Raw genomic sequence first — 18,789 nt, forward strand, 5'->3', positions numbered from 1 at the left:
ATACGGCGGGCATTGGAAGCTAGAAAAGGTGTTTGTTAATGAAAGTGTCTCAACAATTTTGCAACTAAGTTGCAAAATTGTTGAGACACGTTCATTAACAAAAACCTTGTTGTAGCTTTAAGCATCCTTTCTCCTCACTTCCCGGATTGAACATTTTTATCGCACGTGCTCCGACCTTCCTTTGTATCTTTTTCCCTCTACCTTTTAATCTTGTTAAACTTGGTATAATCGTCGTTCTGGTGCATGCTTCTCTTATAAAGTGCTTTTTTTCTATTCAATTGGTAGGGCCTGACACTAAATTCGATTGACGAGCGGATACGAACTCTTCGCCACTCACTGTCGAAAGGGCCAGCATCGTAGCCAGCATTGCGGAAGGTTAGTCCGCGGAGGTACCCAGGTTGGCGTATGTTCTTAAAACCGAACATCCTGTGAGCGGAATGCAAGATTGCAAAAAGCATTGGGACATTTAAATAAATTTCTAGTCAGACTAAAAGCCTCTTAAGAAACTCAGGAACTTTCTTTCGTAGATCTACCAGAACCTTCCATTTATTCTCCCAAAATCGATGGCGCGTGCGCGCAGAAAACACCTGAAATAATTCGAATGAACAAGTGATTTTTTTCGATGGTTACTCAACCTCGTTCCCAGGGCGTTTCTCCGCCGAGAGTTGAAATTTACTGAAGTGGTACACGACCAACGGTTTATTGAACGTAGCCCTTTCTTTACAAGGACAGACCACGACTCTTGTAACTGGCCCTACTCTTTGCAAATGGTGTGTAGGGTTTTGTTACGTCACACAATTTCACGAACAAAGGGATGGTGACGAGGCTGGACAGTCCTTCTCCACTGAGTAAGACCTTAACCATTCGCAGATGTGATTGCAAAGGTAACACTTTCTCCTCAGTTTGTTTGAAGACCCTGAATGTTGGTTGGTCCGGGCGGGGTTAGAGCCCGCGATCTCCCGCTCCGGCGGTAATAGGATGCCAACCGGATGTCGGAAAATAAACTTCGAACTGTAGACTTGAAACAGCAATAAGTTTTTAGTATCATCGCCGTACGGCTGCGTTCTGTGATGACTTGTTTGGGCAATTTTAGTTAATGAACTTCAACTACCTGATACGATAAAAGCAAAACAACCCCCAAAAAAGGGATTATTATTAATGTGTCGAATTGAATGTCTCTCTCTCTCTTGTCGCGAGTTAATGTCGTGCGGTAAATTTAAGTACGTGGTAAAGTAACTATTTACAGCTTGAATTCCTTTTTTTTTTCTGTTCCTGCCATTAATTAACTCGCGTTTTCATGTCGCTTTTAGATATTAAAAGTGTTTCCTTTTTCCTTGCCGGTAATTAAAGGTTCCTCTCAATCAAAGCCCCTAACTGTTCTTGGGGGTAAAAAACACTTAATTTCAAGTCTTCAAGTTCGTCAACGCCTTGGCTCTCTATAGTAGCGTAATTTTGATCCAATTAATTGGTTCGTTTTTTTAATCACTGGGGCTTTGCATTGAGTCATGGTACTTTAAAATAGTGCATTCGCCATTATAGTGTTTGTAGTTTCCCGCAAGGACAAAGACGAAATTCGCCATAAGCTAGGGAAAACACGCATACTGAAAAGCTGTTTAAACCGGAAATTAAGCGGGGTCTGAGATTCGGCATAGTTGAATTTAGTGATGTGTGTTCAATAGATTTGAGACAAGTTATGTGGTTTAAGAGAAGAACTAAGTATACTTGAAGAGCTGCGATAGACACATCGCTCTTAAAAGCAGCTGTTACGCTCGAGTGGAAATCCTTTGTTACTATCAATAATGCTGTTCAATCAAAGATTACCCGATTGATGAACGATCACCCTAAAGGCTTTGTCGCATTAGGCAATTACTGACTCTGTTTTTCAAATCAGGAAAGAGTGACTTCAAACAGCGAAAGATTGGTTATTGGCCTTAAAAGACTGTTATTGCGACTACAGTTATAATTGTAATAGGGAATTGATTATTTTCCTGTGGATAATCTTGATTTGCTTTGGAAAGAACTGAAGCCCGCGTCTTTTAAGATTTACCGCGAACCTCTCCAGGCAATCATTAACGCTAAAGGGACGAAATTTGAAGAACGTTGTAATTTTTAGCAGTGTGCGAATTTTCCACCTAGCAACTGGCACGTAACTCTTGTCGTCTGTGTCGACACATAATCTTTTTTGCGTCGTCGTGAAAATAAGCTGAGCGAGTAATGAATTGTTTTCTTCATCATCAAATATTTAATAGTTTTTTGCGATCAGAGTAGAACGTACTTATTTATTGTGATTAGCCGCTTTTGGTGTGAGCTTTTTTAATTATCTCCATTCTTTAAGTAAATGAGTATTTCCATTTTCAATTTTTAGTAAAAAGCATTGTTAAATCATGCGCAAAAATGGTCAACATTTTGTATATTTAAGTCGGGTTCAAGGTTACGGAATTAATAACTCATTAAAAAATCTCTTATTTTTCTTTGGCTATTTGTAAGTACCGTATATTTTTGTGTATTGTGTGGAATTTCTTTGTTACCAAAAACTGGTCTTATGGAAAGGTACTGCTCAGCGTTGGCATAGGAAAGATTTTCTTTTAAACTTTGTTTAAAATCGTTGCTGTTTTTAAGAACGTAAATGAATTTTTTTTCTCGATACGAAACCGAGAACAAATACGCCTGTCTGATAACAGGTCATCACGAAGATGAACTACCTCACTGAGTACATGCTCTTAGTAATGTTATATTTAACGACTTTGCGAAAAATACAATTCTTTGTTTCCTCATTTATTTGTATTTACAATCTGGGTCTGACTTAAAAAATAGAATGTTTTTAACATTCTATTTTTTTAGTCAGACCTATATTTAAAAATATCAACACAAAGACAAACTTCGTTTTTTGAATGCTCTGAAATTATTTTGGCCACGGGTAACTCAAGGCCCTTGTGTATTTGGTGGGGTCTCTTGCTTTCCTAAATTGCCGTCTTCTGTCATCACCAGATGGTAATCAACGTTCATTAAAAATCCTATTGAGTCAACACTGTTTGCATAGTTCTTGTGCCTGACGTGGGATATTAAGCCTTGAATCGGTACCAACGGGGCTAAATCCTTTTCATTCAATTCAGATCGTGGTCTCTAGTCTGGATGGTAAAGTGTCCCCTACAGAATTCCTCGATGAGGGTCTTGACTTGGCGTGTATTGTGTTCTATTACGAACTTGTGCTACTACCTGTAACTTTAAGAAAGCGTTAGGGAAGCGCGGTTGTCCAAGACGTTGGAGATGGCTTATTTTCGAAATTCTCACTTCTCTTTTCACATACTGTAATCCAAAAAGAATAATCTAGACTAGTTTCGAAGTGCTAGTATTGATTACCCCTCAGTCTTTGTATGCCAGTGTTAATTGTGGGATTTCCAGTTGCTAGACTCGGAGCCCAAAAATTAAACGGTAAATAAAGGAAACGGTGACATCGTTAAATGTAAATATAACTATGATTGGACAGCCTTTTTTAGACGTTTTCCCGAGGGACCGTAGAAGTAGAAGAGGTATTAGAAAAAAAACTACAGGCGAACAAATGTAAATTTTGAACTCATTTAGGGTGTTTAGAAATCGGTATTTTTTTATGTGTTCCAATTTCGCTTTTAGTTGTCCAACGAAAAATCTCTTGTATGTTATGTTAAGAAATCAATTGGTTTTCCAAAAATAGTTAAAAAGGATAACAATTTGACAGTCTTAACACCGCAGAACCTCTTCAAAGTACCAAAGTGTTGAGCACTACTGAAACTTAAATGAAAAGTGAAGGTTTTGGAAGGTTGATGATTCAAGAAATGTTTCTTTTCTGTTTGGAATCGCGAAATGTCTAACTGGCACGTGCCAGAGGAATCTTCCTTGGAAGGTCATTTATTCCCTTGAAGAAAAGAAAAGATGGCCTTCTCCTTGCACTTAAGAAATATCTCACTTTCTCCTTTAGCGGATCTTTATCAGTTTTCTCCGTTCCTTACGACAGCCAATTGTATTAACGATTGACTGACAACTTGTCAGATTTCTCTTCTTTTTTTTTTTTTTTTTGCAATTGACGCGATCTCTTTCATTTTGACATTTCATGGGGTTTCTTCCGAGTATTGTGACAGACACAAGTTCCACAGGGAAGATTATGATTGCGCTGTCCAATATCGTTCTTGATTGTGAAATAAGCAACTGTTTCTTGGCTGAAATATGTTAATACTAACAGGGAATACAATATGAATTCTGTGATGATCAGCTGGCTTGCGGGTTAGGTAACCTCATCGAAAGGGTTATATCATACTTCTTTCAGGCCTTACTTTCCACTCTGTATTACGTTACACAAATCTTTGATAGTTGCCAGTTGATTTTTTCTCTTTTGAAAGACGAGGTTGTAAAACAACGGTGCCGCTGTGTTTGAATGTTTACTTGAAAACTCTCTCGAAAGCTTTACTCACTAATTAAGTGTGAATATGATAGCTTCAGGCAAAAGCCGGAGACTTCGAGAAAAAATCAGGAGACAGAAATTTAGGACAACCAAAAGAGTTTGAATTTGAAGGCAGAGGAAATTTTTTTTGATGCGCGTCTGAGGAAAATCTTTGCAAATACGTTACTTAAGTGAAATCCGTTTCATTAGTAATATAGCTAATAATATAAAGACAGCATGTCATGTGGATGTCCAGTCGTTTGATTGGCAGGGCAGAATTGATTGTTCAATTTCCTTTGCATTATTTCTCTTTTAAAGACAATAGCTAATTATTAGAAAATGAAGATAAAGGTGATTAGAAAAATATTAAAGCTATCCAGGCATATTAGGTGGCGCGCGTACAGTGTAAATATCATATCAACTGTGAAGCGTTAGACGTCACAACGCGGCAAGAGTGAGGTGATCTTTCGCGGTCCGACTATAACATGAGCCGAGAGCTACAAATTTGTTTCGCGGTGTCTCACTCTGAGGGATTCCCCCCTGTGAAACGCTCCTCGCCGATCCACTCCTTTGCAATCCAAGACATCCTTGGTCTCGGTGACAAAAACTCCAAGCCAAAATCAAGCTGTCAAGAACACACAGCTCTGGTGGAGTGCTTTGGACCGGTTGTCGCGCGATTAGAGAACCCGAGGTCAGACGGAAACGAAACCATTATACCAGGTTAGCACATCTAAATAATCTTACTTCGTTATGCGCATATCGGGTTTCGTTTGTAACTGCGATTTGGAAAATTGAAGAGTCGTCTTTTTTGCTTGATATTTCAATACCGTCTCCGCTGTCACTTTAGAGTACAAATGGTTTTATTATGCTTTAATTAATAGCTAGTGTTCATTTCAAGCTTCGTGGTTTACATTATAAAAATCACCTCGAAATTTCCCTAAAGAGGATTTTACACTGTTATCTTTCTCATCAAGGGCCAAGTAATCCTATTCGACAGCCATCCGGCATACGATTGCACTATACGGCAGTCGCTATTAGTTGCACGACCTCATCGCCGAATTTTAACGTTCCCAAAAAGAAACTTTTTAGGTTTTTCGTCAAACAATCGATTGCAGTTCAATGACCTTCGAACGAAAGGCGAGAAGTGAGACTGACGGCGAGATTAGAAAGAAGATCTTCTAAATTCAAGAAACTCATTTCGCCATTTGCGTTCATTTTTTTTAACTTGATGTACTGTATGCTGTAAAAAATATTCATTTCATGTATTCTCTATTATTGATAACACTGCTGTCTTTTGTACATATTTATCCGAAAATGTCATATTTCACCACTAGGTCCCTCGTAAAAAATCCGTTATTTTCGAAGAAATAACTGAAAAGTAAGCGAACTCTGAATCCACAAAAATATCATTTATAGATGTCAAGTTGGAAGAAGATAAAATCAAGAAACCCCTTCACCTAAAAACCGTGTTGAAACACACGGCAAGCAAGAATGCTCCCAAAAAAAGGAGACATCGGACAATCTTTACAAATTACCAACTGGAAGAATTAGAGAAAGCCTTTAAAGACAGCCATTACCCGGACGTTTACGCTAGGGAAACTCTCTCAGTGAAGATAGAGTTACCAGAGGACAGAATTCAGGTAAATCAACATTTTCCCCTTTCATTAACATCCTTTGGTTTGTGCACACTGCCAGTTTTAAAGAAATCGAGTTTAAAACCTCCTTTTACTTTTAGAGTTTTAATTAGGCAATTTTAGCTCCATCAGAAAACCACCTGTCTCGGCAGGAAAATTTTTTTTTTCACTGACTCTGCGTGCTCTGCTGCTATTACACAGCGGCACAATCTACGATACGTACGAATCTACTTCAGTGAGAAAGATGAATTTGTTTTTTTGATTACGATTTGTGAAAGCTCGAGAAAAAAATTGGTGGCAATTGGCATTCATTAGTGTTCATTAAAGTTATGAACTCCCTCTAATTACCGCAATTATACACCTACCAGATTTAGAGCGAAGCAGGTGGCTCCGAGCTGACAACATGCGCGCTTTTCAATAATTCTCTCTTTTTGCGGGATTAGCATCGAAATCAAAACTGGTGTCAAGATAGTCTTTTAATCTGGAATCTTATCTTAAGTCCACACTTGGGGGAAATTAAAAAATACAAATACGAGAATCCCAGTTTGCTTTTTTCTTTTCAAACGCGGACATCAGAATTGGCACGCCTTTGGCCCCAAAATCATCTCTCTGTATATTTGCCTTTGTAGAAGATCGGAAAATATGCTTGAATGCTGGTTTCAGACATTTCAAAGAACTTATATTTAGAAGAAATTGCATCGGAAGCAACGTTAAAAGAGGAGGACATCGGTCGGTATAATAAAAACTTAATTAAAAGACGGTTCTTCACTTGCAGTTTATTATCCACTTTTCAAGACGGATTTTTTTTCGTTTGCGTCGATTTTTGCAATTTGGTCATCTCTAATTGCTTTCTAAATGAGAATTTAACAGCCCTTTCGGCTCAGACATCAAGTTGATTTAGCGCTCTTAAAGTTTTATTATTGCGTAAATATACTACGTCGTACAAATATACGACTGCGGAAATACAGCTAGATAACATGCCAATCGGTGTAATATGGACTAACAGGAAATATACACAATGCTAATGACGTTTGGAAAAGGGTGCGAACCAACTTGTCTCTCTTTTGTTGACGTTCCTTAAGCTTTGAGATTTACAGGCGGGTTTTGCATCTGTCACAGTTTGAAAAAATAGCCTTCTGTAAGAATTTCTCTGACAAAACAGGTTTAAAAATTTTTCTAAGCGTTCACCACTTGTGAAGCAAAACCGCACGGAATGTGGTTAAATTGCAACTCGATCGAAAATAGTTGTGTTTTTGTGAAAACTCGCTCTGGTTATTCTCTATGGAATATTTCATTTATTTTTGTTCTTCTGGTTATCGATTTATCGAGAATTAATCGAAAGAAAAAATGACAAGGACAGCTTGGTGCAAGTACTTCTAATTATTTTAAACGAATGATAAAATGTTGCCGGAAAAACCCTGCATTTCAATGTGGCTCGACAAACAATAATAATTACCGAGTTAGGTTTCGCCTCGAAATCCCCTCCATTCTCAGCAAAAAAATATTGAGTGTTGGTTAGCTGTAATTTGTTATTTTTAATCACCTTGTTTCTTTTAGTGCTGTTACAATTCGTTTTAAGGGAAAGGGAAATAGAACTTTCACAGCGTATGAAAAGTAAACAGACTTACAAAAGGTGAAAGATCCTTTTTCACGAAAACAAGCTTAATTCGCGTCGACAACAACCAAGTTATTAACGTTTCTTGTAAGATTCAAACTGTGTTGTCCCACTGAGATGGCTTAACGCGATGACTATTAATCGCTTGATTCAGCTGTCGCCATGTTTGGATCTGTAATTTTAAACTTTCTGTCCAGCGATCAGTTGGCAAAGCTAGCGATTGATATTTCTATTCTGTTTTCATCGTGGATGGATGTATTTTCGAGTGCAGATTAACTAAGAAATAACTTTTCATCGCTAGCAACCTCCTAAGTATGCAAGGTCATTGAAAAATCTCTTTTTCCGTTTATATAGATGACCCGTTAATTAATCTTCGTCGCCATTTTATAAAGGTTGGAGTTTTTCTTTAATTAAAATTTAAGTTGGTACCTCAGTGCTGCTTCGATGTTTTAAAGTTCACGGTAATCCAAACTAAAATCTTCCGAACAGAATAACTCATTTAACTTTTATGTTCAGATCCCACGTATGAAAATAAAACTTCGTTTTAGTACGCCGCTGTCTTACTTGCTATCCATTCAAACGAGTTAATAATCAATAATACAGTCAAGGTTACTTCAAGTTTGCTATTGATTAGCCTTTTTCAACTCTCCGCTAACCCTTTTGAAAACAAGCCAATTTTGTAGTCTTGAACCTGAATTTGTGCTTCTATCAATAAATTAAAGATGCAATCTGACGAAACGTTTCGCATTGTTTAGCCCTCCAGGAACTTTACCTTAAATTACCCAAACATACAACTAAACCCGTTTTCTTTTAACAAGAAGGGTAAATTTTAAACAACTTCTCGCTACCTTTCAACGTGAAGCAGTAAAGAAATTGCAATGTCAAGAAGAAATTAATGTACAGTTTAAACACGATTTTTTTTAATGAAACTAAATGAGTATGATTTTGATTGCATAAAATGTTGGCAAATGTGCTCTTTTATTATAAAAGATTCCCAGTTTACCATAAGTATTCATAGTTGTTTCAGCTCAGCGTCAGCCTTCTCACAGACAGCTCTGAAAAGCTAATTTCAAAAAAGGCGGTGGCCACTTTTTCATAGAAAATATTGAAAAGATGTCGTTATTGTTTATATGCATAACTTGTGTTTATTTTCGTCCAGCTAGTTTGAATTGACCTCCGACAAGATAGGGATCGACCTAAAAAGGAGGAAAAGTTTTACTGAAAGAAAAAAAAAACCAGCTCTCATATCGTCGGACTTATAAAAAGATTTCTAAAACAACTATTGTGTTGCAAAGTTTGTCATGATGGCAGAAATGAAGTCTTTTGTGCTTCAGCGACGCTAACCTTCACTTTTTAGCTAGACAAGTCGGACGGCTAAATAGCCACCAATTTGTGCTGACAAACTTTCACATATTTGAAAAAATCAGTTGTATTTGAGGCCCTTTTTCGCTGTCCAAGTCAAACTACGTCTCCATTTCACACGCTAACGATGCCAAAAATTACTGCTGTTGAAATGGGCGTGAATTTGTGCATTTTTGGTTTGGCCAGATCTCCTTCATCATGAGTATGTATATTCACTAGGTTAAAAGTGAACGTAATGCCACGCGTTACATTTCTCTATTGTAGTAGTAGTATTCTAAACATACGCTTTCTTAAATCATAACATTTATTAATTAGTATAAAACATTTATTTAAGCTTAATTGGGCCTCAGTCACGTAAAATGTAGAGTAACCATTTCAAATGGAAAAATAAACCCTTCAATTATTATGGAATCAGAAAGCAAAGACGACGACAGCATTTTCTTGTGTTAAAATTTGAAGAAAGTTACGACTTTTTGAATGAAAGAAACTAAAAGGTTTTTTTTGATATGTTTGAACGCGCCTTCATGCATAGAGCGAAGCAGTCGAAATGACCGAGCTTCAAGTTTACCACTCTCCAACTCTACAAAGACTGAACAGTATGCTTCCCGCTGAGCCATGACTCTCAACTTGTCAGAAAACTTTCTTATCAATTGTCTCCCACCATTAAAATGAATATGGAATGGCACGCAATATGAAGAAATGGGAAAGTTAACGCCGATGGGCCGAAAAATGAAGATCGCAGCACTGAAGGAAGACGGAAGAGCTAAAAGGGCGTGTTGCGTAAGATTTGCAATTACAGTAAAAGCGACTTTTTTGTTAAAATAACCCATTTTGACAAGTTGAGGGTGGTTGACCATTGCGTTAGGCTCATTAATGTTTAATTACTGAACGGTCTCAAAAATCCTTAATTAAGCTTAAAAGTGTAGCTTCACCATAACATTGCCAAAGTTATTTGAAGTCATTGGACGTAAAGCGCCTATTGTGAAAAACAGCTTGAGGTGCTCAAATCGTGGAAAATCATGTTGAGACTTCTCTGCTCGAATTCAGCCTAATTATTAAAAATGTTTTAGGGAGGTAATAGGTAATTGCCAAATCTTTCTGCTCGTGTAAAAGCATGATAACTACTGATAGAGGACCTTTTTGCCTTTGGTAGAAAGGCACACATACTTTCGAACTAACTCACAAAGTGGAATTAAAGTCAAAAGTGAGTGGGCAGGAATGAAACTGGGCGTCAAACGACTCCTATCGAAAATCACGGCTTTTGGTTCCAGAAATCGAACCTTTGGAATAAAAACAAGGACTAACATTTAGTTTTAAACTGTCGTGATGAAATTTCTCCCAAAAATAACTGAGTAATGGCTTCGACCATGAGTTCATTAAGCGTTCGTTTCCAATAAAAATACTGCATTTTCTGGAGAGTAATGCATCGTTTTAAAATAATTGCATGCTGTTTCAGTTCGAGTAACTCGTCTTCGTAAAGATAACAGCTTTGCAATGAGGACAGCAACGCCAAAAAAGTCGCTTCAAAAATGGCGTCTTGTTCATAACTACTTCATCGATTATTTATCTTCTTTGTGTCGTCGTATATTGTTGGGGGAGTAACCAATTGGCTTGGTAGGATCATTTTTCTATCGTTTTTTATTTTTATTTGCCACAATACCAAATAGTATAAACTTCAAAACATACAGTTACTGGCGTGGAGACCTCTAAAAAATTGTAAGGATTATATTGAGAGGTCTCCTTGGTGAAACGTGAATAAAAAGTCAATAGAGCAAAAAGGTGAGCGTAGAAAACGAAATGAAAAATCCAAACTACTATTTTGATGGCTTCGGAGTTTATGTTATTTGCTTTTTGTCTTGAGTAGTATTTAATTATTAATGAAATAAACAAACTGTCCTTTAAAGGAAGATAAACTGGAAAGAGATGTAATTGAAAGTGGCAAAGCATTCTAGATTTTTGGTCCTTGGTAGAGTATAGTGAACTGTTTCTTGATGTCGACATGAGGAATGGAACATTGAATTTTGTATCCTCGTGTTGTTGTCAAGACCTTTATGTTAGTCAGTGTTTTGCAGAGAATGGCTTAGAGGTTTTAAAATACCGCGCGCTTATAACAATTTTTTTTGTGGGGTGGGGGGGAGAGGTGAGCTTCGTGCATGGCGTTGCTAAAATCGCTTAGGAGCACATTTGGTGTTTTTTTTTTTAATTTATTTATAATAACCAGTTTTTTCTTCCAACAACAACAACCGACAACAAAAATTTATTGCACCCATAGAGGACAATGTTATCCTCTGGATAGGAACTTCCCTTTCACAGTTTGGCCTTTTCATGCCGCCGGTCAAAGCGGAAGGGAACTTAATTACTAGTAATAGCTATCGCGAAGTGCCAACGAAACACTCAATATAAGATATAGTTTGCAGATTTGTATCAGAGTTCCAAAATACCCAACAGTAGTTGTAAATTTTAATTCGAAAGTACTGCAACTCAACTTATCTAGTCAGCAATAATACAATAATAGAAAGTGCACACTTTGTATCTCCAACAACAAGGTAGATGTCAACGTGTTTTGCAATAATATGGAAAGTACTGCTTTAATTTTTGAACGGCCGTAATTTTAACAGGAATATATAATAATTAAGTTGAATAAAATCAGTGCCATGTAAAAAATCGCCAAAGCGTTTTCAGACTTTTCAGTGTGAAACAAGTAAAGGGGAATCAAAGTCTCTCGCACATGAAAGTTGTTTCACGTGTAGAATTTTTATTTTGCAAGATACAGCCCAAGTCAAATTGATCGTTGGATTGTGTACCTTGCAGGCAACATGTTCCTTTGAAAATTAAATTGAATTGTTCACAACTCAATGGTTACAAAACAAAAAACAAACTGCTCAACTCGCAGGCCGAAATCCGAAATTGACAACAGCAGCCGATAAGAACACGTATGCCGGTTTAGTTTTGAGCTCGTTCACTCAATATAGAACACGATGGTTCGAAAATAAATATTAAAGAACACTCAATACAAGTGTACACAATACAATGGTCAGGGAAATGGGAAAAAATGTGGTTTTTTTTGTTTTGTTTTTTCGTTCATTATCGATCTTTCCTCTAAAACGGCATGGTTATGAAATATATTATAAAGTTACAAGATCATCCCGACACATGTTCATCGATCCTTTAACCAAAACATAGGTGCTCGTCGCTTTTTGAAAGCAATAAATGATTCAACTTTTTCAATTTAGACAATATCGCGGTGCCTAACTTTCCTATAAGTACTTTAGGCAATGTATTCTATATACGTGGGATGAAGAAGTCATAAGAGTTTCTAAGACCATAGCATGGCGACCTCTATATGTAAATTAGTAGTTCTGATCTTCTGACGAAGGGGCAGAAGTCTTTCTTTACCTTATAGTAATCAAGGTAATTCATGGTAAATGAAAGAGGTCTTCTGCGTAAATGGCCAATTTGATAATAACTGCATGCTTATGCCGGGCATACGCTGTCATCAAAATTAAAGAAAAGGTCACGACAGTGGTGAACGATAGCCTAAATTAAGCGGTAAAGATGCAATTTTTAATGTTCCTTCTTTTATGTTCCTTTGTGCATCCGCGAAATACAATACTAGTCTGATAATTGTTAATCGTTTGTCTCTTTCTTTGCTGAGGAATAAGTTCAAAGAACTCGGCTTGTGAGCCTTATTTAACTACTCTACGTCCGTTTATGAAGAAAATATTTTCTAACAAAGGAGCGTTTTAAAGGGCAATAGATTCCTGATACCTCTACTGTTAACTCGTCAAAAGCAGAAATTAATTAGTGTAAGTGCAGAGCAAACAGTGCTTTTTTTTTAATAACGCGTAGAATTCCTGTTATGGAACGGGCCGGCAGAGATAAAAAGATTGAAACTGAAGCAAGTTCGAGATTTTAAAAGATAAAACGAAATAGAAATTTCAGGAAAGTAACTTTGAAACAAGCCGGCGTTGAGATAAAGGAAGTTAATATATCCACTCTGAAAATTCATTACAGCAGTTCCTTTGATTTCTTTGAGGAGTTATCAACGAACGGTCGGATTACCTTTGATCAAATGTTCCACGGCTTTTGATAAGGTCTGAAGATTTGATTCTTCTGCCAAGAAGCGGGAAGTCTTGTTTTTTGTGTCCGTTCTTGACGTAACAATTGTTTTCCTTTTATTCTTTCCCATCCGTTATATTAAAAATAACCTTAGGGTCGCCTTTCTTTATCACCAATCGCTATAAAGTTGTTATAAATTTCAATCGACCTGAGAGAATGTTAGAATACAAACTCATTTTCTAACATTAACAAAGCTGGCAGTTTTATTGGGGACCTCAAAACCCATGGACTCTCTTTCCATTTCTCTCGCGCCTTCGGTCAAGCAGGATTTTATACTTGACATGTTATGCCATTATAAGGTGATCAACGACCATATTGAAACAAGTGAGTTCGTTTGCCAAAAAAAAGAAAATAATATTATCAATAGGCCACATCCGATCTATTTTTCAAAGTGAGTCTGAGTGTTTCACTTCATGAAAACAAAGACTGCGGAAGAGAGACGGAAGTGAAGTCGGTTGTTCCCTCCTCGTCCTGTCCAGACTCCCCAACTTTTACCTTTGAAATGACGATTTTCGACAATTCCTAATTTAGTGGCGGTCTTGGACAGGTTTTGAACCCGGAGCACCCACTTTGAAGGAACTGTTTTTATCCCAAAAAGATCAACTGGCTGACAATTGTACCGACTATTTACCAACACTAATTAGTATTTAGTCTATAGTATAAAATCATTGCTGAATAGTGGTTTAGTCTAGTGCTTTTTTAAAACGGTTAGCTTTCTCTTGAGGTTTGGTAACCGACATTTTCTCCTGTTTGAACTTGTTTCTTAGCGGGTGATAATACACGTTTACAGCGGCATTCGGAAAAAAAGAATTGGCATATTGGTAGTCTAGTGTTTAAGTGGAGGGGTTACTAATCGAATATTCCCAGGTTCGAGTCCTGCGAGTTCAGGCATTGCGGTTCAGATTTTAAAAATAGATAGTCATTTCCCATAATCCCTATCAAGCGCCGATAACAGTCAATAGGCCTTATTCACGATAGCCGCCATGTTGGTTTTCAAATTGTCATCCAAATTAGCCATGTGTTATGCTGGGGGGCAAACATTGGAAAAAAGGCAAATTGCGGAAAATCGGGTAGTCGAAATATTGGAATAACATTGCTAAAAGTCCATTTTAGTATTTAGAATTAAGTACCTTTTATAATAATTTTATATCTTTGGATTGCCTTTGACAGTTTGACTTTCTACTTCTTTAGCTACTCATTTTTCACTAAAAAGCGTCGAAGTAACTTGTGTAATCATTCTATTTTATTACTGAGGTGAGAAACATTCAATGAACGTGAAACAAATCCTTTGTGTGGCTAAGATGTTCGTTATAACCTCTCGAATTTGTGTTGTTTGCCCCCTCAGAAGTGTGTAGCTAATTTGCATGATAATAGCAAATCCAACATGGCTGCGATCGTGAATATGGTCTATTTAGAGAAAATTAGGAATTGCCCATAATCGTCATTTCATATGTAGGGGATGGGTTGAGCGTAGATAGATAAAATATCTCGTTTCCAGTTTTCTATTCCTTGTGGGGAGAAGGAGGGATCTGGAAAAGACAAAGTGTGCGCCTAGGGTAACCGTGCCTTTATACCGAATTGATCTTAAGTCTACCTTAAGGTGTAGAGACCTGGGAACGACCATGAAAGTTGTGTCATTTCGTTCAGGCCATGTCAACAGGTGCACTCTAGGATTGAATGACTAGATACTGGCTTTTCAAATAGATTTTCGTAGCATTACACTTTGCCTCTTTGTTGTAATATTCTTTACGGAATTTTATGTCACAGCTTAAGGTTCTTTTCCTATCCAAGGTTTGGTTTCAAAACCGCCGAGCAAAGTGGCGAAAGAAAGAAAAATGTTGGGGTCACAGTTCTATCATGGCGGAGTACGGTCTGTATGGAGCAATGGTACGACATTCGTTACCGCTTCCCCCTCATTTGACATCCAGCTCAGCTCCTTGGTTACTGGGCATGCACAAGAAAGCCAAGATTGTTGACGAAAAAATGAAAGTGGAGGATCCCAGTGAAAACGGGGACGATCTGAGATCACACAGTATCGCGTCCCTGAGACAGCGGGCTCAAGAACATAACGCAGCGGTAAAACAAGAACATGAAGCAATCATGAACGCCTATAAACAAGTTTCTTCAAACGACAGGGAACATTCAGATATGGAGTCAATAACCGAGGAAGACGAATTAGACAATACCTTGTGAAAAAAACCCTTGACATCCTTTCCTACCACAATTGACTTCAGTCCAAGAATTTGTTGAACAACTTCAACTAAGTCTTTTTTTTTTCCCAAGAAAAAGCTCTTCCGCTCGAAAATATTTCCATGGAAGTTAACACAGTTAGAAGTTAGCATAGTTATCTTCAATGAAATCAGTTTTCTCTCGGACAAAGCCACATTATTCCGTTTTTTTTTTTTGTTTTTTTTTTAAATCCTAGTGAGCCGTGGACAACGTTAACTGAACTCGCATCTCGCAACATAAATGTTAAAAAGTATAGCTGCTTTATCACCTTGCTAACAGAAATTCAGGGCCAAAGCTTTTTTGCGGTTTCATCATTTTCATCAGGTAATACTTAGAACAAGTTCTTTTTGTAAAGAATGCGACAAGCAATACAGCTGCGCTTTAAAATAGCTATGAGATGAAACACTTTGTTATCTATTTCTTTTCAGTACGATTATTTCATCATTAACGGCACCCACTGACGATTCCGCAACCTGATTGGCTGACGGAGTCTCTTTTATCTAGCGATAGACCCAGAATAGCGAAATTGTAAACGGCTCTCCATTTGAAATACCTATGCAGATCACATCTTGTATCTATCACTCAATAGTAAAAATAGTAATAATGACATGACATCGAAAATCTCAGCTGAGACAATATCGGAGCTAAGGGATCTTAAGCACGCAAAGTTTTTGACGCGCGGACGGCAACCGGAAGTAAACATTTCAGGCGCATTCCAGGGCAGTAGTGTCTCCAAGATTTTTAAACTAATAATCTCTAATGGAGAGAAGATACTTAGAAATATATATTTGGTTGTGTGAAGACAAGTTAAAAGGAAAAAAAAAATGCTTATTTCCGGTTGCCGTACGCGTCTCAAAAAAGGCGGGTGCGTAATCTCAATAGTCTTTCTCCTTCATTGTTTTTTCTTCGTGCCTCATTGATTGTCTGTTTGAGTCTTCCGATCTGCGGTAGCAATTCCAATTGTAACGCAATTGAACAATAATGTTGCACTTGCGTTTATCTGCACATGTGCAAAGCAAAATGACCAAATCTCCCGTTCCGTTGAAAAGTTGAGTTTATCTTCGGCCTTAAATCAGTTTCTTTCCTTGCTTGAGCACTTCTTCTCCCACTGACTTCCGTCGGTTCTTGGATAGTTCGGGTAACTCGTAGGTCTTGTTAAAAGAATCAGGACAATTACAGAAAAGTTTGAAAATGTAAAAGTTGAATTCGAAAGGAGGTTTTCGTTGCGGACGTCGCCCTCGCTTATCGAAAGGTCCAATCCATGAACTCGCGCTGTAAGTATTTGTGAAATGGTACAAATGCTGTTCGTCCGCAATTTAGCGGTTACAAATTTTGCTTACTTTAGTGGCATTGGTTATTATTCATTTGAACTGTTCAAACGTGAACGATTACAGTCAAACCAAGTGAAGCGTACCCCTTAAGATTGCATTAATGAAGTGATTATTTGAAACTTGAACCCGCTAGTCGTTTCAAGAATGCAATAATGAATTGATTATTCGAATATTGAACTCGCTCGCTCGATCCAAGAATACGGCTAAATTCGCTAACGGCTTCCGTTTTCGAAAAATTAATTCACTGTTGCTTTTCTAGAATGCAATACTGAATCGATTTTTCGGAAACGGAACCCGTTAGCCGTATTCTTGGATCGAACGAGCGAGTTCAATATTCGAATAATCAATTCATTATTGCATTCTTGAAACGACTAGCGGGTTCAAGTTTCAAATAATCAGTTCATTAATGCAATCTTGAGGGGTACGCTTCACTTGGTTTGACTGTAACTATTTGTAAAGTAATCGATTGTAAATTTGTACATAGAAGAGCAATCTCTCACCAAGAGAAAATTACTTGTTAAATTGATTGTTCATTTGTAAGTAACACAATAAAAAACGTGATTCTGTGTTGAAAAAACCCCTGGATTTTTGCTTCGTTATTTTAGTGATTTGCAGGTCGACATCAACCTTACTGGCTGCCAATTTGTAACCTGCATTACATAGTAAAATCATGATGATGATGAAGATACTGTTTAGCATTACCCCTTTTAACAAAAAACCTTAAACCGCATTTTGAAATCCTTATTACAAGTTATGGCCAAGTGCTCCTCAATCTCGTCCCCAGAGTCCGCTTTTCTTTTGGTCAGCACCAAGAACACGGACTCTGGTCACTTCCAAGACAGGAAGTCCACAAATCACGGACTTCCGGTTCGTCTATGCACGCTCAGAAATTTGAAACAATGGTGTCGCGACAGTGGGTGTCAACGGTCGCAAACATGGACCTTCACTACGAACGGCGCAAAAGCTGGAAGTGGCCATGTGCAGTCCGTGTTTTTAGTGCTGACCAAAAGAAAAGCAGTCTCTGGGGACGAGATTGAGTGTCCCTAAGCTCAAAATATTTACTTTTGCAAAAGTAACCCCTAACCACAGCAACATTAGTGAAAAGCCTGGATTTTAAATCAAGATAACGTTACAAAGCGTTATCTGTGGGGTAGCTGCGCGAAAAATTGGGCTCGACGAAAACCCTGGCGTTTTCTCCTTCTTCTTCTTCTTTTTCTTGTTCTTCTTCTTCTTCTTCTTGTTCTTGTTCTTCTTCTTCTTCTTCTTCTTCTTCTTGTTCTTGTTCTTCTTGTTCTTCTTGTTCTTCTTCTTCTTCTTCTTCTTCTTCTTCTTCTTCTTGTTGTTCTTCTTCTTCTTCAAGGCGAAGTTCGCGGGGCCAAAACATCGAAAATCTTATGCTTTCCCCACTGGTACGCTTGCTACGCAAGGTACATGCATTCTTCTGGAAGAAGAAGAAGAATAAGCTGCATTCGCAGGCTGAAATTTTAAGTTAGTGAGCCTTTGACGTCATTTTCGCCTGGATCCAACCCATTGAGGTCCACTCGGTCAGTTTCGAACGTGAGTAATGACGGACTGTGAAATCCAAAACTTACACTCGAAGTAAACGGCCTTTGGATGAAAGTCATATCTTTACAATTTTGCCAGTCAGGTGTTAAGCAAACACATTTTCAAAATCCGAAGATTTACACGGAGGCTCAAGTTTTAATGATTACAAAGAAGAAGCACGTCTTACAAACAGGAATTGCCAGTGAAGTGAATGGCTTGCTTGTAAAGATCTTTTAAGAACTGAGGAGATGAATGTCGACTTGTGCTACATTTATCTTTCTCAGTCGATTTGACTCTTTTCTTAGAAACATTTTTCTCCAATCTTCTTCCCTCTCGTCTATCAGGCTTCTGTTGCTGCCAGTGACTTAAGTTAAATCCCTGGCTAAACGATGTGGCATTGTTAGAAGAACACGTCCTAACATTGTTATAAGAACGCAACTAATAATGCCCGATACGCATATAACATTGTTGAAAGGGCGGGCTGAAAAAACACAAAGCACGTCGCCACGGACAGGAAACTTTTCAAAGCCCGTTCGGTTT

General features: G+C 37.8%; 1 protein-coding gene across 6 annotated transcripts in view; it reads left to right on the forward strand.

Moving 5' to 3' along the window:
* The window catches only part of LOC137979727 (visual system homeobox 2-like), a 26,016-nt gene extending 10,593 nt beyond the window's left edge, over positions 1-15,423 (forward strand). For 3 of the 6 annotated variants that reach the window (XM_068827055.1, XM_068827058.1, XM_068827060.1), the window contains one exon: positions 286-2,774. In XM_068827055.1, the coding sequence (XP_068683156.1) occupies positions 286-360 (75 nt within the window). In that variant the 3' untranslated portion in view covers positions 361-2,774. Of the gene's footprint in view, positions 1-285; positions 5,135-5,830; positions 6,055-14,935 lie in introns of those variants that run through there. The other 3 variants (XM_068827059.1, XM_068827056.1, XM_068827057.1) reach the window with 3 other exon arrangements.
* Positions 15,424-18,789: the final 3,366 nt, after the last annotated feature.

Source organism: Montipora foliosa, chromosome 12 (assembly GCF_036669935.1).
Source record: "Montipora foliosa isolate CH-2021 chromosome 12, ASM3666993v2, whole genome shotgun sequence".
Classification (NCBI taxonomy): domain Eukaryota; kingdom Metazoa; phylum Cnidaria; class Anthozoa; order Scleractinia; family Acroporidae; genus Montipora; species Montipora foliosa.